The 23,337-nt window shown below is 36.8% G+C and overlaps 1 protein-coding gene across 2 annotated transcripts in view; it reads right to left on the bottom strand.

Moving 5' to 3' along the window:
* The window catches only part of FAP (fibroblast activation protein alpha), a 72,076-nt gene that overhangs the window by 24,523 nt on the left and 24,216 nt on the right, over positions 1-23,337 (bottom strand). The window contains exons 9-16 of one of the 2 annotated variants that reach the window (XM_007965162.3): positions 22,811-22,965; positions 20,709-20,812; positions 18,757-18,892; positions 14,803-14,847; positions 7,819-7,923; positions 7,650-7,720; positions 5,332-5,385; positions 3,511-3,635 (exon numbers count right to left, since the gene is read on the bottom strand). In XM_007965162.3, the coding sequence (XP_007963353.3) occupies positions 3,511-3,635; positions 5,332-5,385; positions 7,650-7,720; positions 7,819-7,923; positions 14,803-14,847; positions 18,757-18,892; positions 20,709-20,812; positions 22,811-22,965 (795 nt within the window). The remainder of the gene's footprint in view (positions 1-3,510; positions 3,636-5,331; positions 5,386-7,649; positions 7,721-7,818; positions 7,924-14,802; positions 14,848-18,756; positions 18,893-20,708; positions 20,813-22,810; positions 22,966-23,337) is intronic. The other variant, XM_038002012.2, reaches the window with a different exon arrangement.

Genomic DNA, 23,337 nt, shown 5'->3' on the forward strand with positions numbered 1-23,337 from the left:
ACTTCCTTTTAAAATATGCTGTGGCAGGTCCCTGGGAAGCAGTCCTGGAAGGAGGTTTGTGGGGGTGGTATTGGGATGCACACTTGTGGGGGAAGAGGAGGAAGAATGGGGCAGGGGAGGAAGGTAGATGTCACTGCTGTCACATAGAGACCCCTAGATGGCTTGTAGAGTTGTCTCCAATGTGGCAACAAGGCCGGCCTTTACCCCCTAGCATGGAGCAGTCATTGGATGTGGCCTGGGAGAAGAGAAAACTCCAGTGTGTTGGGGGGAGTTAGGGTTAGGGGGCTGTTCAGCTGTAAGCTAGCCACTAGCACTCTCATAGCTGAAGAAATGACCGAGTCAGTCCTGAAGATGGGGATGAAGGGATCTGGCTGGCACACCAGTGTCCACTACATATTCCAACATGCATTCAGCTTCTCTATGCAGAAACTGGCCATTTTTAGCAAGATATACAAATAATTGAAAACGAATTATTCCTTACTTGAAATACAGGATCAAATAATGTCTGGAAATAAATCTTTTAAGCATAAATTTGCTCCGCCAGTAGGTTAAAAGCAACAAATGTGGAGGTTGGAGGTACATGTTCATTTGCCCCCCCCGGCCAGATAGGGTGAGGATGCTACCTTCTATGTGGAGGGAATCCATTAGAGTAGCATGCTTGGCCCATGCAAAGCAGAGGAGAAATGAATTTTTTGTAGAGTTCTGAGAAGACTTGGGTATGAGTAGCTCCTTCTGTCTTGCTTCTGGCATCTTTCTGCCTGCAGAGAACATGCTTTTGATCTGTTCCTCAGTGCTGTACCTGTGCCAGTGCCAAGCCCCATGGAGGAAGATGGTGGCTGCCCTGTCATACCCGTATTTGTGTAAATATAATTCTGGGGTGCAATATTGGGAAACTACACAGCTTTACCACATTTTCCAACTAGCCTTTACAAGTAATAAAGATAATATTTTGGTTTCCTGCCTGAATCCTAGTCTAATTTGGAAATGAGGAAAAAGGATAGTATTTATTAGGCTCCCTCAAGACCCAAAAGTTCCTGTGTGGAATCTCAGAATTTTATAGAATGTTATTGCAGAGATTTTCATTTTGGCCAGTTTTTCATCAAAGTTATGAAAAAGGACAAACACACATATTATATTTTCAGCCAGAGTGCAAAGAAATGAGACATGAATATAAATTTCTAGAGTCTAATCAACCAGCATCTACCCTGTGGAATTTTCGTGGGTGTGTAGTTTCAATAACGGAAACTTGCACATCTTTTTTTTTTTTTTTTTTTTTTCCTAAAAAAATGAGATAAATAAATGACTGACTGCATTTGACACTGGACGGAAGGTGTGATCCTAGTGGCCTAAATATCAATCCTTGAGAAGCCTACCTTGCATGCTTTTGTTCCATCAGCATCATCAATATGATTTTACCTGTTTTGATCCTATCATCTGGGACTTACTAACCATCCCTCGGGAGAGTTTGAAGTTACATAATGAGGCTTTACTCTTAGTCCCGAAGGGAAAGATTTCAAGGTTTTTCCTATGATGGCGCAGTGACTCATTTTACTGGAGCTTCAAAAACACCAGACGATGTGATGCTTCCCACACAGTATATTTTTTGCTAAATGGGAAATTACCATACTGCCGAGGAAGAGTGAGTGGTGGAAAAGTCAGGCGATTCAAGTTCTAGAAAGGACTCTTCCACCAACTTTTGATGAGAGCTTAGGCTTTTATTCTTCATCTCTTCAGTGGGCACACAGGCTCAAGTATATATTAGGAAGACAAACTAATATAAAATGTGAGATAGTGCCTTCCAAAAACATTAAAGCATTATACAAATGCAGAATGCATACACATATAAATGCATGGATGTAAATGTAGTGTCACTGATGCATTCATCAGCAAATACATCAGCATAAAACCAGTTTTTTTGTAGACTTTGCAAGGGACAGCAATATTACCTCATATCTACGTTAATTCCACAAGCATTGAATGTCTATTATGTATTAGACATTCTTCTTGGTCTTAGAAATACAAAGATTAAAAGAAAGTAGCCCCTGCCTTCCAGGAGAAAAAGATAGATAAACAGATGACTCAGTGTAGTTAGCTCAATGATACTATGTGCCTGGCATGTAAGCTTTCAATCTCTGTTGCATAAATACATAGCTTAGGTTGAAAAATGTTGCATAGAACTAGAGAGGGACGTTTAATGCATACCTTTAAATGTCAGTAACCACAATCAGCACATATGGTCATGAACAACAATCTCTTGACATTTCAAAGATGCCACTGACCAAACATTTTATGAAAGTGTTATTTCAAACTCACATCTTTGTGCTATCTTGAAGGGAGCATTTGGGTTAAAATGCTTATTCATGTCCACATAGTCAAATGAGCTGCAGCTCAGGTTCAGGGGCCAGGTGGCTGGGCTGAGGGAAGTGGCATGTTAGGGTAGCCTTCACTCAGGTTCCCTTTATGGGATCTTCAGGGCCTCTGCAACTGAACCGGGATATCAAGCAGCCAAAGATTCCATTTGTTCTTTAAGCCACATACCCCCACCAGGGGAGCTGATACTAAAATAGGAGGGTAGTATACATTTTGTAATACCTATTTCCAAGTACTCTAACTCCCAGCTCCAAATTAGGAATAAGCTGGGGGAGGTGACAGAGATTGGAGAATTAGAGATTCCCAAGTCAGTTTTCCAAATCTCCATAATGACTTAGACTCCAATATATTTCATTGATCTATATTGGCCTCTTAACCTAACCTGTTTTATTGTTTGCCACATGCTCAAGATATAGATAAAAGGTTGTGCATAAAATAAAATTGTATGGGTAGAAATTATTCATTAAATGTACGTATGTCCTAAACAGTCAGGAAATGTTTCGTAGATTTTCTTACTTATGGCTTGTTATATTTGAATGTATTACTCACGATGTTTTCCAAATTTAGAAAGGACATCTTGAGTGACAAAGGTTCATTTTCTATCCCCATTGAAATTACAGTTTGAGGAATGATTGACCTCCGAGGTGGGGATCTCAGGTTTCTAAGTCTTTGTCCATTCCCCTGGCTGTGAGAGTTTGATATTTCTCTGGGAGAAGGGGGCTGAGAGTCCAGCAACCATTTTATCAGAGAACATTTCTTTTATTGCTATTGCTCAAATCCTGCGAAGCCTAGCTGATAGGTTGCCTCTGCATGCAATCTTAGTGCTGTGGAATGCAGTGGTTGGGAGCATGGGACTTAGAGGCAACAGACCCTTGCTTCAATCCTGGCTGACGCTTAGCCGCAGTGTGGACCTTTGGCAAGTTACTCTGTTTCCCCGAGCTCTGTTTCCTCAGCTGCAAAAAAGTCAAGATAATAATACCCTCCTATCCTCCTTTCATTTCTTTTTCTATAAGCACAAGATAAGATTCTTACATATAACAAGTGCTCATTAACTGTAGCTAAGAATTGATCAGATAGAGGTGAGGAGGATGACAACAATGCCCGTGGGGATAGTGTGCTTGTGTGAGGTCCGTTACCTACCATAGCAGACAAGTGCATAGTACTTGGCGTAGTCGCTGAAACTTGCTGTGTAATATTGGCACCTTTCTTTCCTTAGATGGCAAGTAACACACTTCTTGCTTGGAGGATAGCTTCCAATGCTAATTCTAGAGGGAAATGAAAATAAAACTAAGCTGAAATTTTGAGATTGTATTTATCAAAATGTACTACTCCATGTAAAGTGACTAATTTACATATTGACATCAAACCCACTCTATTTTTCTGTTGCCAATATCGTTTAAAGTAAAGGGGAATCACAGTATTTTGATGTAGCTTGATTTTTGATCCATCTTTGCCTTAATAGGCACAAACCTTGAGGAAGAAGCCCTATGTGGTTTCCCTGGAGTGGGAGAAATATCTAACACCTCAAATGGCAGTGAGGTAGTCATTTCCCATAACCATTCATCTTTTACACTTTACAAAGTGCTTGGGAATGCATAGTTCTTCATCTTCCTATCTCTCTGTTTCCACCCCATGGCAAAACATAGAAGGAAAATCTGGCAGTATTACCAAGAAAGAGTCTCTGTTCTTACCATATATCAGGAAGGGTAAATTAATAATAGGCAAATTAGAAATAAGAAATGACAATTCTAAGTGCCTTCTGTGCCTTCATTCCTTTCAGCAGGAAATTTGGGCTCGTGGAAACTCAGGCTAGGAATGCCCCCTCCACACAGTCTACACAAGCCAATCTGTCCTGCCCACATTGCCCCCACACTCACTCTGCAGAGTCATCTGTGTGGTTCCTGAACAGAGTGATTGGCTTCAATACACAAACTCAGGGACCTTATCCTACACCCTCAGAATCAGAATTCCATGTGGAGGAGTTTAGATGATGTCATGCCAGGGTCTGGACAGGTCAGGACCCCATGGTGGCTGTCAGGGTCTCCTGTGCCACCTCTGAGTTTCTTCTGCTGCTGTCCCTGACTTTGCCTTGGGCATGGCAGAGAGTGGCCAGGCCAGAGACATTGCTGGACCCAGAGAGTGATTCTTCTTCACGCATAAAGTAAGATCACGATCCAGGAGGGAACAGAGAAATATGACAGAGGGCAAATTTCTTATTTCCTCTGTTAGGGTTAGTATGTTAGCATATGTCCCTATTTGGGTGTGACCTTGGAAACGTTAGGCAGGCAGTTAACAGCAAGGGCTCAGAGATCAGCATGCCCAGGTACAAATCCTGGCTCCAACAACATTACCTGCCTCATAGTGCTGTAGGAATTAAATGAAATTACATATGTAAGTCAGATTAAAAGGTGCCTGGCATATAATAGACTACTGGCATGTAGTAACTATCGCTTTCCTTTCCACATCCAGAAAGGGCTGTCGAGGGCACCATTTCAGTCATCAAGGGGACGACTGGACTGAATTTAAGCACTAATATAGGGACAGGGATGGGTGGTGCCAAAGTGAGCCAGAGTGAAGGAAATCACATATTATCAGAATAAAAACAATGCCTGGTTCATACTGGGTATTCAGCAAATGTGTGTTAAATAAAGAAATGTCCTCAATTTAACTATATGTAGTTAAAGTGTTTAGTACCAAAATAGTATTTAGTATTTATATGAGCATTAGAATTTCTTGTTTTTTCCTTTTGAAAACAAATACTTTGAATTGGCTAACATTTTGAGAGTGTGTGTTTTTTATACTGATGTAGTATACAACATTCTCCAAATGTTTTCTCTCAATTCATAAATAATTTTTATTACATGCCACAATTTAAAAATATTTTCCATCTCCTGGAGATGATGACTTTTTATATTAAAATGTCAACATACAGAAATAACAGAATGAATGGACATAAATTACCTGTAGATGTTTCTTCTTCCAGGGTAATCTTCAAATTCATTGCTAGAATAAAACCTGAAAATATATTCAGAAATTATTAAGTATTGATAAATAAGTGATAATAGAATTGTTAGTATTAATACTAATATAGTATCAATATAGGTAAGCATTCATCTAATGAAACTATTTATTAATTGGTGCTTAGGTACACAAATAACTGCTGTTAATAACCTGAACTTTGCGTGTTTATTCTGACTTCCAAATCATCAGAGGAAGATTAAATTATGCTGAATACTGTTTTTATTACAAGTATATTATATTCTGATTCATTATGAGCCATGCAAATTAACTAGCAAATTGTATTAATATCATACTTTGCCTTTTCCATGATTAAGAACAGTTTACCTGTTTCTCTGTACTATGTTATTTAATTTTATCTGTGATTCTGAACATACCTTGAATTTATTTTATAGAAACCCTGTCAATAGATAGGTTTGCTACAAATTGAGGATATCACACTGGATACCACACACAGGGCGTGTAAATTTAGCCAAATGTAAAACAAGTCAGAAGAGAACATGCGTGTTACTTAAGTATCCAGGTTCTGATTCTAACCTGTCTTAAAATAGCCATGAAGTGGGAAATTCAGTTTTGTGACGTGGTTTTCACTCTGCTATATGTTCATCTGAGTATCAGAAACTGTCATTATTCTCCCCCCACGAATGTGAAAAGTTTGGAATAACTGAAGTTTGCTTGAATTCTCAGGACAATTAGGCAGTCCAGTTCTCACTCTGTCCTAGGTATCTTGAAAATCTTATTAGCACCAAGTAGAAGAAAAAAGCAATGGAATACAACTTGTTTATAGCACCAAATTTATCTCCCAAACTAACACCTTTCTATGCATCTTTAGTAACTTTGCATGACTCCCATCATCCCTTTCCCTTGCCCTCCCCACATAATCTCAAACAATCTGTGAATAAAGGACTCAGGATCTTTCCCCAACAGCCCCCTGCCGCTTCCTTGTTATGTGGAAGCTTCCCTGATTGTCTCCCTCTCTAACCCTTGCAGCTGGGTCCAGTTTGTCTCTTTTCTCTCTCTTTTCCCAAACAGTCTCCCTTCGCCAGTCCTGTTTAGCCTCCATCTGTCTTTACTGTCTATTCTGCTCTCTCTTCCATTTAGATAATGTGTATTGAACTCCTCTGTGTCAGGCGCTGTGCTAAGTGCTAAGGACGCAAACAAAGAAGGAGGTGCAGTTTTGTCCTCAGTGCATCTACTGCATTGCCACTATTCTAGTCCACGTCTCTTATGACCAGAGCTGGGGCTATCCGCCTTCAGTTTTTCCCCACCTCCTCAACACATCATGTCTGAAATGAATCTCCCACCAGTTTTGAGCATGTCCCTTCCCTTTACTCTAGTGATTTTAATGGCTGCTCCAAAGAAAGTCCAAACACCTTTACCCTCCTTTCAAAGAATTCCAAAGATTGATAATAGATTTCTGACAGGCTTTTATTCCATGAGCCTGGACTAATGGTCCTCACCTTTTTGCTCCTAGAATTTCAGCTAATAGCGGGCAGATTTTCAGCACTAAGAGAGGATCCCTAGATGCAGATTGTATTAGAAATTATAGAAAGGAAGTATACTTTTGTGATTAGAGCAGTTTTATCATAAATGATTATGTGAAGATGGTTTATTTAAATAGTATGCAGAATGGACTGAAGAGGAAAGAACTGTAAGAAAGCAGTCCTATGTTCAGGTTAACAATAACAGCCTTAGATTTAATGCTTTAGGATTGAATCCTAGTCTGCTACTAACTAACTGTGGCCTTTGGCCAAGTTAATTAAATTTTATGAGTATCCCTTTTCTCATCTGCAAACTTAGGATAACCATTTCTACTTTACAGTATCTGGTGCACAGTAATTGCTCCATAAATGATAGCTGTTATAAATAATAATGTTCAACTTATATAACAATGAATCACTACAAAAGATGCTCCATATCTATGGGCTGCCCTCCAGGGAATTTTGAAACTTGCTCATTGCTTCAAGTGCTGAAGGGTAAAATTTGCCTTTAGAACCAGTTATTATCTTAAAATTTGTATACTTTTTATATAATTACCTACCAAATATTAGAAGAGAAATTATCGCCTACTGAAGACTTTTTTCCAAAAGAAAATCATTTTGACTAGTTATTTAAAATGTACAATTGTAAATGAACTCACAACTGTCTGAATTATAGAGTAACAAAAATCTTCTTAACTAAGAGAGTTGGTACAGTATCATTTACGTCCATCGGTGCCAATTAAAACCTGAATGGTGCATCGCGCTTCGTGCAATACTTACAGTGAATCCTGTGTTACTCTGAATATATTTATGGCCTCCCACTTGCCACTTGTAATTTGAATAGCATTTTCCTATAAAAAGACAAACATTATGTTGTGTGAAACCGAGCGTTATTTGAGCAACCTCAAGTGAATGATCTTTGAGGAGATAAATCTTGGAAGGAACGTACCACAGTGTCTTTGATATAGTGAATATGTTTGTAGCCATCCTTGTCACTAAATATTTTGTAGTATGAAATGGCATCATAGCTGAAAACTGGTGTTGAAACAAAGAACTGAAAAAAATTAACAGAGGTTATGTTCAAAAGACAAACCAAACTAAAACCATAGATTTTGTTTTAATATATAAAAGCGATGTATGGTCATAGTTAGAGGAATCAGAATGTCTTGCCTCCTCTGTCTTCTGTCATTCACATCTGGAATCTCATTCTTTCAGATAAACAGCTTATGTAGTGATTCTAACGGGCACTTGAACATCCCAACCACTGCTTGGCTGCTACTGCATACGCCTGGATTCACGATGCTTAATTTGATTAAATTTCTAAGTCGAAGGTTATGTGGTTTGAAACGGAGTGGGAAGAATCACAAATGAATGTTGATATTTAACCAAACCAAACTTCAAATGAGGTATTTGACCACAGTCTGATGCTCGTTAAGACTTATACCTCTTTTAATTCTTGATTTGTCTGATGCCAAGCACCTAATACCAATCATTCAATGAAGACATTTTGCAGATGAAAAGATCATGACTTGCCAGCCACAGTTTTTAATGGTGAGGAGGGGCTTCTGGACTTGAGAGAAAAAGGTTGCCTGCGTTGGGAGAGGTTTACTCCTTGAGCACAAGAAGCAGACTGTAGACTGTCCTCAATGACCTAGTTTGACCTCTAACAGGTAACCCCACGCAGAACTTGCGGGGAACCACTTAACTACCTAAGGCACGCTAGGCTCTTTAGTGTGCCTTGAAACAGAACAAATCACACTTCAACATTCTAAATGATAGAGATAACTGAAATTCTGCAAATGTTCTTACACTAAATTTTAGAAAATAGTTTCATACATTTCCCATTAAAAAATTAATTGGCTTGTCTTACATTTGCTGACTTTTCTTTCTCCATTGGTCATTGTTTGGTGAAATGATGGCAAATCATTAAAAGAATTACATGAAGAAAGAGCTAGCTACTCTACATCATGCAGAGCAGATTTAAAGCCAGCTCTCTCTAGTTGGTATCCCTCCACATGAGAATTGCATCAAGCAACAGCAACAAAAAGCTACCAGTATCTTTTAGCTAAAATACCCATCCTGGTGAGACCTAACGTGAGACCCATTGTAGAGCGAGAAGAGAGTGGGGGAAATCCCTGTAGACTCCTTTAATGATGATCCCATATTTGATGCCTTTTTGATACAACCGATCATTATTTCTCATGAAATAATTATAATCGTGTGACATTAAAATACAACTTATTTGATGTGATGTCTGTAATGGACTAAGTTCCCCCAAAATTCATGTCCATGTGACCATTTTGGAAATGGGGTCTTTGCAGATGTGATCAAGGTAGAAATTGAAGATGTGCTCATACTGGATTAAAGTGGGCCCTAACTCTAACGACTGGTGTCCTCATAGGAGGGGAAGACACAAAGAGACACTGAGAGATACAGGGAAGAAGGCTATGTGAAGACAGAAGCAGGGATTAAAGTGATATGGCTGTGAACCAAAGAATGCCCAGGGATTTCTAGGAGCCATGAGAAGCCGGAAGAGACAGGGAGGATTCTTCTCTTGAGCCTTCCTAGGGAGCATGGCTCTGCTGACACCATGATTTCTGACTTCCAGCTTTCAGAATGACGAGAGAATAAATTTCTGTTGTTTTAAGCCACAAAGTTTGCCATAACTTATAGCAGCCCTAGGAAACAAATACAGTACCCTAAGTCTTACCACATTTACCTAGAATCAATAAATCAGTTAAATCAAATAAGCAAAAGGCCATTAACCTGAGGCTGTCTCTATAATTTGAGTTCCTATATAATGAAACACAACCTTAGTACGTATACAATCCAAAACCTAACTACAAGTCCAGCAAAAGGGTTTCAGCCAATCATAGGCAGCCATCATATCACACCACATCCAAATATGGTAGATGCCTCATCACTCTATGACCCAATAAGGCTGATTCCTAGTGTAGCCAACCAGTGATTTCTCTACCTTGCTTCCGTGTTTGGCCTATAAAAGGTGGCAGCTCACATTGCTGGAGAGAACTCTCAGAACCTCTTCTGGTTCTGAGTGTGCCTGATTTATGAATTGTTTGTGTTCAAATAAACTCTACTACTTTTAACTTGTCTAAAGTTTTTCTTTAAAATGAAAAACTGCAATAATGAGAAACAGCTGCCTCCTTACATGATTCCTGCATTAGTTTCATTAATAATAAGACCAACCTTGGTAGGCTTTTGCATATTGAGACTAATGCTTCCAAGTGAAATTAATAACCAAGAGGCCCAGGAATAGAAAACTCTGATTAGCAATTTTGTGGGTAGAATTTTATTACTATAAGTGTTTGACAAAATCCTTCTTTCATTTCAGAATGAAATTTCACCGTCTTATCTAAATGATAATATACATACTAGTAACCTCTTTCAATGTCTCCTCTGTTTTTTTTTAATGGAGTTTCATTCTTGTTGCCCAGGCTGGAGTGCAAAGAGCATGGTCTTGGCTCATCACAATCTCCATCTCGCGGGTGCAAGTGATTCTCCTGCCTCAGCCTCCCAAGTAGCTAGGATTACAGGCATGCACCACCATGCCCAGCTAATTTATAGTTGGTCAGGCTGACCTCAGGTGATCCACCCACCTTGGCCTCCCAAAGTGCTGTGATTACAGGTGTGAGCCACTGCACCCAGCCTATGTCTCCTTCTTATTCCTCGTTGTGAAACACAAAATTTGGTTCTACATTGCCTTAATTACTAAAATAAAACCTGAGTCACAACATTTTTTAAGGTACCACAGTAAAAAGAAAAATTGTCTGCAAGCCTGCAGTCAGTTAGTAAAGGACTTTTGAAGGAGCTTTGTTCTAGATTAAAACTTAACATCTCATTTTTATTGAAAATTAAAAAAAAAACCGGGGCAGAGCATTATGTTTTAAGATATTAGAATCAGGCAAACAGGAAGAATATTTCTGATAAGCAAGGACTGTTATCTTCTCCCCTTTCATTGCACACATTGAAGACAGCTGCTTTAGATGAACAGGTAACTTGGGTGAGGTAAAGAGAGTGTGAAATATGTCCACATTCATTTTGCTAGAGGTAGGCCCATAAAGTGTTCCGAGTTAAGTGCTTCTTGCAAGTCATACCTGGACCCTAGATAAGCACCCACATTAAGTTGTCCTCAGTTTTAATGAGGCCCTTACAACTGGTTTCTTTATCATGCTTAGATTTTTTGATAGATTACTCATCTCTATATGAAGTACAAAGCCATTTAAAATATTTTACCTGAAAGGTGAGATTATTTACTGCCATGTAATATCTTGCCATAGCTGTTAAGTGACCTAAAGCGGATGCCCTAAACTGAGTGCACATTCAATCAAAAGCACAAGCTTTCAAGCATCAAGAAGAAAATTCATTTTTTTTGAACCAAGGGATTTTGCCAGCTGCCTAAAGAAGGTGTAGTGTGTTGCTAAAATTATTTTAAAATAATTGGTGTGACTTTGCAGTATAAGCATAATGCCTTCAGTGCTTGTTCTCCAAATTTAAGGAACTAAGCACTAGGTTCCTTTGATTAACTCTTCACTTTTCTGTCTGTTCTCTACAGAGCAAAAAAACAAAACAAAACAAAACAAAAAATGTTTCAAAAGCAAGTGTGTTGTTATTTTTCCTGATTAAATACCAAAAAAGAAGTTAGGTTTTTAATCCTAAATTAAGAGACTGGATGTGCCAGTGCTGGAGGGAAAAAGTGGTAAGTAAAGTTCTCAGGAAACCTATTTGCTAGTTCTGTGCCTGCAACTAACAGACCAGTTACTTTTAACTAGACATTTAATCTCCCTTTTCTAATTCATTAGGTGACTTCTGAGAGTCTTTTTCCATTTTAAATATCTCTGACAAGTTCAAAATAAACCACATATCAAAAATAGCTTTTAAAATTTATACTAATACGACTAACATGTATACTTTATCTAAAGACCCTATAAATGTTACTTGAATGAATGTCTGAAATACATACACATTTCTAGTTTTTTTCTGGTTAATTTTATTAAGCCACTAGTTTCATTATAGGTCAAAGGAAGCTATTAAATATACAATATATTATTACATATGAGTTATGGCTATACAAAATTGTGGCCAGACTTTTTCAAAAGGCATGTCAGAACTTACAAACGCTAATTAATAATACATTTAAAGCAGGTGTCTTGGGAGAGTGTAAACTTACTCTTGAAAACAATCATTGCAAATAATTTTTGGTAATTTCTCTTCTGGAATTTAGAAGTTTTACTGACTACTGAATAGATGTGAAGAGATTGAGATTAGTATATAAAAATAAGTTGCTCCCAATAGAATTATAAAACTATGAATATTAAAATGATCTGGCACAAAAATCACAAGTCCCAGATAAGTAACTCATTTACTCTCTAGATTTAGGTGGGAATGACTTTTGATTTAATACGAGGACCTCATCTTCTCCCAAAGGAGAGGTATGCGCCCGCACTGAGGGTATTTTTTTAAAAAAGTTCTTCAGCTGGACTGGGCACAGTGGCTCATGCCATTTAGTTGGGAATGACTTTTGATTTAGTGTAAGGACCTCATCTTCTCTCAAAGGAGGCATATGTGCCTCCACTGAGGGTATTTTGTTTGTCTGTTTGATTTTGAGACGGAGTCTCGCTCTGTCGCCCAGGCTGGAGCGCAGTGGCGCGATCTCGGCTCACTGCAAGCTCCGCCTCCCGGGTTCACGCCATTCTCCTGCCTCAGCCTCCAGAGTAGCGGGACTACAGGCGCCCGCCACCATGCTCGACTATTTCTTTTGTATTTTTATTTTTATTTTTATTTTTTTTTAAATTTATTTATTATTATTAAACTTCAAGTTGTAGGGTATTCTTTTGTATTTTTAGTAGAGACGGGGTTTCACCGTGTTAGCCAGGATGGTCTCGATCTCCTGACACTGAGGGTATTTTTTTAAAAAGTTCTACAGCTGGGCTGGGGGCGGTGGCTTATGCCTGTAATCCCAACACTTTGGAAGGCCGAGGCGGGCGGATCACGAGGTCAAGAGATTGAAACCATCCTGGCTAACACGGTGAAACCCCGTCTCTACTAAAAATACAAAAATTAGCTGGGCGTGGTGGCGGGCGCCTGCAATCCTGGCTACTAGGGAGGCTGAGACAGGAGAATCGCTTGAACCCGGGAGGCAGAGCTTGCAGTGAGCCGAGATCACGCCCCTGCACTCCAGCCTGGCGACAGAGTGAGACTCCGTCGGGGGGAAAAAAAAAAGTTTTAAAGCTTTGCAGGCAATTCATTCATTCATTCAGCTCAATTTGATGAGAATGCAAGGTTAGTGCAATACAGATTTTTAAATTATTAAGATGCTGAAGATGCTTATAAATATGAGCTTTCAAAAGATGAATTCTAAAGTGTTTCAGAGTGTTTTGAACACTGCAGCATTTTCAAAATAAATGTGTATAGATGCTCAAGATAATGTCTTTGAAAGGGTTGTTGGTATCGTTGATATAATTATAAAATTACATTATTCATATAACTGTATAGTAAATCTAGTTATATTATCTTCTTGGAGAACATGACTAAAGAATATTTTCAAGCATTATTTCTTCTCTTCATTCTTTACTAGAAATATTTGTAATGGGAGTGGATTGGTAGATTAACTTTTTTCCCTCAAAATTTCAAATACCGATCTAAGAATTACCTTTCTGAAAGGTGAGAGTCAGAGATTCAGATTGATTAAGAATCCATAAAATTTAGAGAATATTTTTCTTTCACTGAATACTACTCTTTTTTCCTGTGATATTTAGCACAGTAGAAAAAGTGAGTTCAAATAGGAGTGGTTTTTTTTTTTCTGAAATACGTACTTATCTTTATTATCTTTTTACCACAGAATGTAATTTACATTTACTGTATATAATAAATAAAGTATTCCCTAGTTAATGAATAAAACTGCAGTATCTTTAATTAAACACAGAGTATAAATTAAACAGCATGTAAGCCAAAATCAACTGGATCCAGAAAAGTGTACAATTAAGAGTTTTTAATATTTGAAGATTATCACTTTACAATTTATCTTTTTCCCAGCCAATTTAAGTTTAAATTTTTATATAATTTATCCTCTTATAATTAATTGATTTCTGACTTTTTTTTTTGTCCTTGGATCATGAGCTAATGTGTTAAACCAGGTCTTAAGAGTTTCCTTTTTCATTGCATAATGCGTCCAAATCTTAGAGAAGTAGCCTTTCGTCTTCAAATACTAATTGAATTGAATTTCGTGTTTGTGGTAAGTGGCAGCATCTACTAACCTTCACTTATTCTCTTGTCTTAATTTTTATTCTTCATATATGATATAAAATACAATTGGTATCTACCTCAAGCATCATTTTTACCTTAAAAATCCTCATCAATTATTGAATAAATCTATCCTAAACTTCCAAATATAAATGATCGCAAAAAACAATCCTGTTTGTTACCAAATCATTAAATACTGGAAGGAGTATACATATATGAAACTTAGTACATGTTATATGAAATTTAATAAGAGGTAGATTGTCTTTAAATTACAAGGATACCCAATGTATTTATTTTTTTAGATTCAGATGGCTAGTAATTATTAAGATTATTTTAACAGATCAGGGATTTTGTTTCCTTTTGAAAAATGATCTATATTGTATTTGTTTAAAAAGTAATATTAGTTCTATATATCAAGGATTCAGTTGACAAACTTAAAATTGGAACATGAGGAGTATGAGTTATTTTCAATAGAATTCTAAAAAGATGGACATTGAAATTGTCTGGCACAAAATCACTCAAGAGATCACTACCTATATGTTTTATACCTTGCTATTTTTTCTATGAAAATAAGTAGTGCCAGTTTGGGTACATTGCAAATAGTCCTTTGATAGCTGAGAATCTGTCAAATTTCATTTGAAATTTACATAAGAAAAAGATAGCAAAATCATACTCCACCAGCCCATCCAGTTCTGCTTTCTTCTATATGTTCCTGGGTCTAAAAGACAAAAGATCACATCGAACACAGTATTAGGAGAACATTTTTTTCCTAAATATAATCTGAACATTTGGAAACAGTTAAGCTGCCTGATCAGAGTGTACCATTACTAGTCAACTAACTTATTTGAGTTTAAAAGGACAATATTAAAACTCTCATATAACAGCACTGTTGTATATACATGGGTAATTTTATTGCAGATCCTTAATAATTATGCCTAAACCTTCCATGAGGCAGTGACTTGGAATTATCACAACATCTATGGAGGCCCAGCACAATCCACTTGATGTGGTGTAGGTAAAACAGTGGAGTTTAGGTTAAATTCTTTCTTTTCTGGGTCCCATGAAGTAGCTAAAATTTTTAAATTTGCACTGAATCTTATTTTGGGTTATATTTTAACATAATGTAATTGATTATTTACTGAACAAACATTTAGTAATCCTAAAAGAATGACTAGACTTTTCAAAACAAATAATTAGAAAAAGAAGAACATTCTAGGTAAAATAAATAGCATAGAGACCAGACCAGCTTAGTCACCCAACAGATGGTTCAGTATGGCTGAGTGGAGAGTGACTACAGGAAAGAGTTAGAAGATGAAGGAGAATGCATGTTTATGAGCAAGATCTTGGAGAAACTTTATGGCACCCTAAAAAGTTTCAATTTCTCCTGTTTGGTAAATGTTTTGAAGGTCTTCCAATTCACAATTTGGAAAATAAAATTATGAACGTGATGCAGAGGATAAACTAAAAGTGGGTAAGTGGGAAGGAGGTAGAGAGACCAACTGGAAGGCTATTGTAATGTTTGGGAAAAGAATGATAAAGACTCTAATCAAGCTCAAGGCAGTGAGAATGGAACAGAGAAAATGAAGCCATGCATATTGAAAAGTTCAAATCCTCAGAAATAAGTCTGAGAGTTATTGGCAAGTATACCAAAAAACTCTGGTATAGATTAAAATTACCCAAAGTGAATAAGTACAGAGTTGAGACAGACAGCAGGATAATCAGCAGACCATTTCCTCTTTTTGCTAGGGATATGGGTAGGAAATGTATTTCTCAGCCTTCCTTCAGTTGACTGTGGTTATTTGATAAGTTCTAGTCAATGGTGTGTGAACAGAAATGGGTTGCTTTTGGGCCTAGCCCATAGAAGCCTCTCTTACATTATCCTTCATTCTTTCCTCCATCCCTCAACTGGATGTTGATGCTCAGGTTTGACCAACTTTGGAATAGTGTTGGAAGCCAGTTAGCAGAAATGCCATCACCTGGGTTCCTGAATGACTCTATGGAGCAGAGTACACCATTCCCCAACCCCCACCATACCCCACTTACCTGGACTCACTATTGGATGGTTACATGAATGTGCAATAAATTTCTACTGTATTAACCAACTGAATGATTGGAGGTTTTTATTGTTGTTGTTACAGCAGTTAGCCTACCTTGCAAATACATTAACTTGGAGAATAATAAGATTTCTAGAGAAGTCAGAAGAAGAGCTGGAAAGGAAAAGAACAGTCAATGAAGCAGAAGGAGAACCATGAGAGGGTGTACTGTCATAAAAGGCAGGGGAATAACAAATTTTAAGAACACAGTCTGGATTTTCTCTTATAGGGATAGGCCAATGCCTCAGAGAGAACAAGTAAGATAAGACTTGGAAAAAATAGTGAAACTTTTTGGATTTATTATTTTTAGCCATAAAAGTAAAATTAATTTTAATTCCCTTTTCAGAGGAGGAAGCATAATATAAAAGATGTTTCTTCCCCTAACTACAAACTTCTTAATAAATCTCACTATTAGAATTTATTACAAGTCATTGTTATCAGTTTTCTTTGCCTCTTTGTTTTGGGTGTGACTCTCAGCATGAATAAAATGTTGCTGGGTCACTTAACCTTAAATATTGTTTTCATAGTGTGTGCACACACACACACAGACACACACATACACACACATCAGTCATGAGGACGGTTTCTGGGAAATTCAACACTGTTGTTCTCAAATCTCAAAATGTGTTGCATGTATTTATCAAACTATTTTGAAACAGAGGTGTTTAGAAATTCTAAGGTTATTCAAACATGATATTCTAAATTTAAGCACTGTTTTCTGGCTGTAAAACTAAAGTTTATATTCCAGGGACTTCCACACCTCATTGAATGAGCATCTTAAATGTTCTGTCAGTTTGGATTAAAGTTGTCTCAGATTTTGATAAATTAGAATTTCAGATTTCAAAGCAATCACAGTTTTAAAATTCCTAGTTTTAGAAGCTAAAAATTGTGTCTAAATTATAAATCTCATCATGTTCAAACTAATAAAATTAAAGCAATAGTCCCTAATACCTAGATTCATTGAAAAGTTTAAAGATATAGTCACCCAAAGCTGACTAATCAGACCAATTGTTTCTAATTAACTAGCATAATCAAGATTAGTCTATCCTTTCTTTGCCTATGATACTGCATTAAAGCCAAAATCTTCCTGCTTTGTATATCAAAATATATATAAGATAAAAATACGCTTCTAGCATATTCCATCAAAATTAGTCAAGCCTCTCACAGACACAGTAGTGATTTAAAAAAATATTTTTAGCCTGAGTAATGTTGACTATTATAGTCCTGATATATTTCCAAACAGACTCATATGACTTTTTTCTTGCAAAACATAATGTCCTAATTTCTAGATGAAATTTAGTGATTTACTTTGATTGTTCTGTGCTTTTCTTTTTACTTTATAAAATATGATTATTCTATATTTGTTTTAATGAAACATTTCTTCATAATTAGAAGCCTCATGAAATGTACCCATCAAATACCCTATTTAAAGAAAACATTTTGTATCTCTTAGACTCTAATGTGAGTAATTAAGAACAGGCTTATTTTAAAGTTTATACATTGGTTAAGCAGTTTTTCTGACTCATTAATTCAACAGATTATGTTTGAATTTGAGCAATAGAAACAATTAAAACTCAACAATAAATCTGTGCTTAGTTTTCAAGGCTTTTCTTGCCCCAAATTAGTAGATATCGGGTACTGTCCTAAGATAACCTGATAACAGAATAATTTGGTCTAATATCTTATGTCACATTCTCAGTAATTCTCATTTGATTTTAAAATCAAAATATTTGGGTGGGGTGTGGTGGCCCACACCTGTAATCCCAGTACTTTGGGAGGCTGAGGTGGGCGGATCATGAGGGCAAGAGATTGAGACCATCCTGGCCAACATGGTGACGCCCCATGTCTACTAAAAATTAAAAAATTAGCTGGGCGTGGTGGTGCATTCCTGTAGTCCCAGCTACTCAGGAGGCTGAGGCAGGAGAATCACTTGAACCTGGAAGACGGAGGTTGCAGTGAGGCCAGATCGCCCACTACCCTCCAGCCTGGCGACAGAGTGAGACTCCATCTCAAAAAAAAAAAAAAAAAAAAAAACAAAAGAAAGAAATCAGAATATCTGGATTTCCTTTGATAATATCAATTTCCTTTTTTAATATTGAATAGAACATGCATGTCTCATTTGCATTTCTTCTCTGGTTCTTTTGTTTAAAACATATATATTTACCTAGTAGGCCCATGTTATGGTTTTGTCTGCATTATTTTGCTGTTTATTGGACTGCCAATGTTATAATGTCAAAAGGCTGGTTTACCATCATAATTGAGAACCAGATATCTGATTTTCCCAATGTCATATTGTCCCATTTTTAATTTTTGGCTATTCAATTTCAAGGTTTAAGTCATTCAAGAAAATAAAAGGCATCCTATTTATTTAATAAAATGATGGACCCGTGAATACTGAGTGCTTTTTTGCAAAGCAGTTGGTAGTTGAATGCAGTAATCCTGGCTTTACAACATAAAATGTTAGCTGTAGATGAATCCCCACTATTGTGCCTTGATCTTCAGAAATATGTATCTATAATCTTAATATACCGTACCTTTGGACAATCCCACGTCTGCCAGTCTTCCCTGAAATCACATATAGACAAGACCGAAACATTCTGGACTCTTTTTAGCCACTGCAAACATACTCGTTCATCAGTAACCCACGTGAGCCAACTGAAATAATAATCACTGCAAATAAAATAGAAACAGGTAGTCACAACCATAAACCAGTTTCACACAAAAAATAATTTCTTAATTTTTGTTTTCTGAAGAATATATGTCATTAAGATACAATACTTATTTAATAGCTAAGGAAGAAAAAACATTCCTTTCTCTGGAGAGCAAGTTTAAATAGCTCTACTTAAAAAATTTCTATGAGAGTTTCTTCATCTAATGAAATCATTTCATATGTGAGTTTTCTCCCCGTTTCTGGATTTTAACATCTTAGAAAAGAATTTAAAACATAATGCCAAAGCTACTGATCAATCTAGAGGGGAAAAAAAGGATTAAACTGGCATTTTGCGCAAGTAAACTCAATTTTTCACCTTATAATTAGTTGAGAGAGAGACTAGTGTGATAAAAGGATAATCTTTGTCTCCTGGCGGATTCATGTTGGAAGCTGTTTTAGCTGTGACTATGGTCAGGTATTGAAATTCAGGCTTGTGGAATAAATCACAGATGATGTATGCAAAACAACTCAAATAGTGTTTGGCACATACTAGATGTCAGTGAATGGCAGCAATGATTCCATGACTCTGAGGATGAACTAGTAGGTAGAGAACATCAACATAAAATGAATCATAAACTTCTGGAAAATTGATGTAAAGGAAATCACAGAGCTGCAAGGGGCCTCAGGCTCAAATCTGGGCTTTGTGTCCTAATAGTTATATACCTTTAGGCCAGTTACATAACTATTCTATTTTTATATAACATCAGAATAATAATATTACCTATTTTAAAGACTGCTGTAAAGATTAGCTGACAGTGCTTAAACCACTTAAGAACTATGTCTGCTACAGGATGAATGTTCAGAATATGTTTGCTACTACTATTTTATTGTTAGTATTTTATAGCTGTTCAAACAAGCCTCTGGAATCCTTGTATTATGCTCATTTGCCACCTATGGAGAATGACACTTAAAAAAAAATGATGTATTGAGTTAAGTTTTTATCCACTCGATCAGGGTGGGGAAGAGCAGATAATTCAAAAATGTAAAGTCACGTTTGATTATACATGAGTGGACTCAGCAAGGCCCAGTGGAAGCCTCTCATGGGGTTCTTTTAAACCCTATTAATGATCAGTCACTTGATCTTGGCTATTCTTCATGAGGCAGAAGGAGAAGACCCAAGCTTGGCCCGCTAGGCATTGGGAAGTGTTAAGAAAGTCCAACAGGCAGGGCCTGGGCACCTCTCCCCCTTAGCCACTTCAACCAGAAAGACCACAGAGGACTGACTGAAGTTTGCTGTAATCTGGACTAATCAGACAATGAGACATAGGGCATCATGCTCAGGAAGTGAGAACTCTTCACGTCTCTGCCTGCCTACAGTTCATCTGTAGACAACTCTAAAACCAGATAAATGAGAATAGCCTGCTTCATAGCAAAAAATGCCAATTTTTGGAGAGGGTCAGCTTATCTTCTCTTATTTACCGTACACATGTGATCCACATAGATCCCCAAACCCTGGCTTGAGATAAAGTCAGCCAAACTTGAAAGAAGCCAGGGTAAGGGCATGCATAATTTTACCATCTGCTTGCTTGTCCCAAGTTCACATCTGTACATCTGAGGAAGGTTTCACTTAGATTGATCACTGAGGTCACATTTATATGTGTAAAAGGGCTAATTTTGAAAAACCAATTAAGGAAACTTATTTGTCACCTTTAATTTTGTATGTCTTTAGCTTTGTGTGCAACTCTTATTTACTTATTTGTTTTTGCTTCTAGCATGCACAGCATAAACTCACTAGAATGTAGGATAGAAAGATGGGAGGGATCTGAGATGAATTACCTTGAGGCTATCATTGCTGGAACAGGCACTTCCTGGGGACCTACATACGCAGGGTAAGTGGTATCGATAATAAATATCCGAACAAAAGGATTCTTAGCTCCGGCCTGCCAAAAAAATTGAGATATATAACCTCCTAAAATTCCAATTATCACCAACATTTTAAATAAATTGTAGGAATTTAGACACATTTTTCTAAGTGAATAATCTTATGTATATCACTGTGGAATACATTCTATTTATAACATGACAAGAATTTCATTTCAATTTTACCTGCAGGGCAATTACAAACGTTGCGGCAACCAGAGTGAAAATAGGTGTTTTAAATGCCTAATGAGAGAGCTTTAATTTATAGGGAAAATCATTTTGGATATGAAAGTGCAGTTCTGTGAACCATATTCTCTTTTCTGATTTCCAAGACGGAGCTCTCTCATTTTTATTGTTGGGATAATTATAATAATAATCATATCTCTGTATACCAAGGAGAGCTCAGAGGGGGATTAATTTGAGAGGAGAACAGAAAGAAAAAATAAATGAAAGACACTTTTTGCTTTTGCCATATGATTTGGTCTAGGACAATCACCAAATGCTCAGTCTCCTACCTGCTTGTATTATCACTGCCACCATCTCCAAAAGATTAGGGAAATTTCACCTCCAAATGAAGTATCCATGAGATTTATACTTTTCTTGTTTTGTGCTTTCTATACTACTGCATACTTAAAATTTACATGACAGTATACTCATACCTAGACAGTTTCTTAGAGTTTCTCTGTTATTTTACCGTAGAAAGAGAGAATCTTGCAGTTGTAATAAAACTTAAATTTATGAAATGTGGGTACACAGTATTTAATGACTCAGTGCTGTTCGAATTCATCCAAAGAACTGTTCAATCTCCCTTAGGACCTCCCTGTTTCACTCCCAAGTTTATTAGGGGCTCCCTTAGTTTTTTGGAATTGTCCCACATCTCCACCTAATGCCAGATGTTTTAGCAACTTTAAGCCTCAAGGAAATATGAGAATGTGAGTCCCAATTTCCCAATCAGTGCCAGTCACTTTTCAGTTCTGGGTTCCCCATCTCTTCCTGCTCCCTTAGGTCCTCCCAAAGATTTGAGTTCTTTTACATCTTGGGTCCCCCCAAAATGCTAGGCCTCTCCCAAACATCTCCAGCTTTTAGCGTTTTTACACAGCTTTTAGACTTTTAACATAAATATTAGACTGTCTGCAATTCTATTTCTTTCTCTATGGCCACTTTGGCTTGCTTAGAATTCATTTGTGTGTATGCCACATCTATCCATCTTTGTCACACAGGGACCCACTGTGTCCAGCCATGACAATGTTCCTCTTGGCGAGTAAAAGGAATAGGATCCAAAGAACAAAGAAGTGAATTCTAAAATCGCATCTGATTCCTTGTGCAAGAGGTGAATTTGTACTTTGATTCCATTTTTTCTGATACCATTTTTACATTGAAATTAGGATATAATGCTTCTTCACTGAGACATAACCCATTCTCCTACTGCACACTGAGGTCTCCTCCCTCTAGATGTAAGACTGGATAAAAAGAATGTATAACAACTCTACAATGTTAAATATTCAAAAAACTATGGGCTCACACCATATCTAATTCCTTCAAGGGAGAAATTGAGACTTACAAAATTAACATATCTTGTATATCCTGAAAAGATCATAACCCATGCCTGCTTCTACCTGACAGAAACATCAAATTCAACATTTGTATTTCTTATTCTAGTTTGCATTTACATGAGAATTCAAGAGAGAATTGCAAAACAGAACTTTACCCTGAATTTGGAGCATGAAATATGAAAAAAAATTAAAATTAAGTTAAGCTTGTTTTTCCTCCATGATCAAGACCATATGTTTTTCAAAGATTCTGCAATAGATTTTGCAAAGACTACTTCATCCAGCACAACCAGATGTCCAAAGCAACAGATGTCCACATAAATAATAGAGCACAGTACAATGTTTGCCTTACAATGCACAAGGATAAGAAGCTCTCCAAACTTGTTGATCCCACCTTCACTCATGGTAAATCATTGCTCATTTTGATACCAGGAAAATGAAAGCATCTGCTGAAAGTATTCAACATACCTTTGGGTATGGAATATTTATTGTTCTGGGATATTGTTCATCGCCATAATAGGAATAGGCAATAACTGGTATATCTGTATCATTAAATTCCGCATATGCCAAAAATTTTCCATTAGGAGACCACCAGAGAGCATATTTTGTAGCAAGCATTTCCTCTGAAAAATAAGTACTAGGATATTAACTATAATTACATCTTACTCTTAAAATCATTGTAAATACTTCTGAAAAGCTATTTATCAACTGAAATAATTTATTTAATGTGGATGTGACATATGTCATACTTTGGTTATTAAAAAAATTACATAATCTGAGTTAAGAGGAATAGTTTAACCTTTTACTCTATATCAAACATCAATTAGTCTTGTTAGAAAATGACATTAATTAGAAATGTAATTTTTTAAATGAATAATAAACACGTCGGCAATAATTAATTTTTTCTTTCAGGGCAGCTTCAGGTTTTTTAGTCACCTAAAACAGCCAAAACAGAAAGAACTGTAATTGTACTAGAGAGTGGCATAAACATTGAA

The sequence above is a fragment of the Chlorocebus sabaeus genome, chromosome 10 (assembly GCF_047675955.1).
Source record: "Chlorocebus sabaeus isolate Y175 chromosome 10, mChlSab1.0.hap1, whole genome shotgun sequence".
Lineage (NCBI taxonomy): Eukaryota > Metazoa > Chordata > Mammalia > Primates > Cercopithecidae > Chlorocebus > Chlorocebus sabaeus.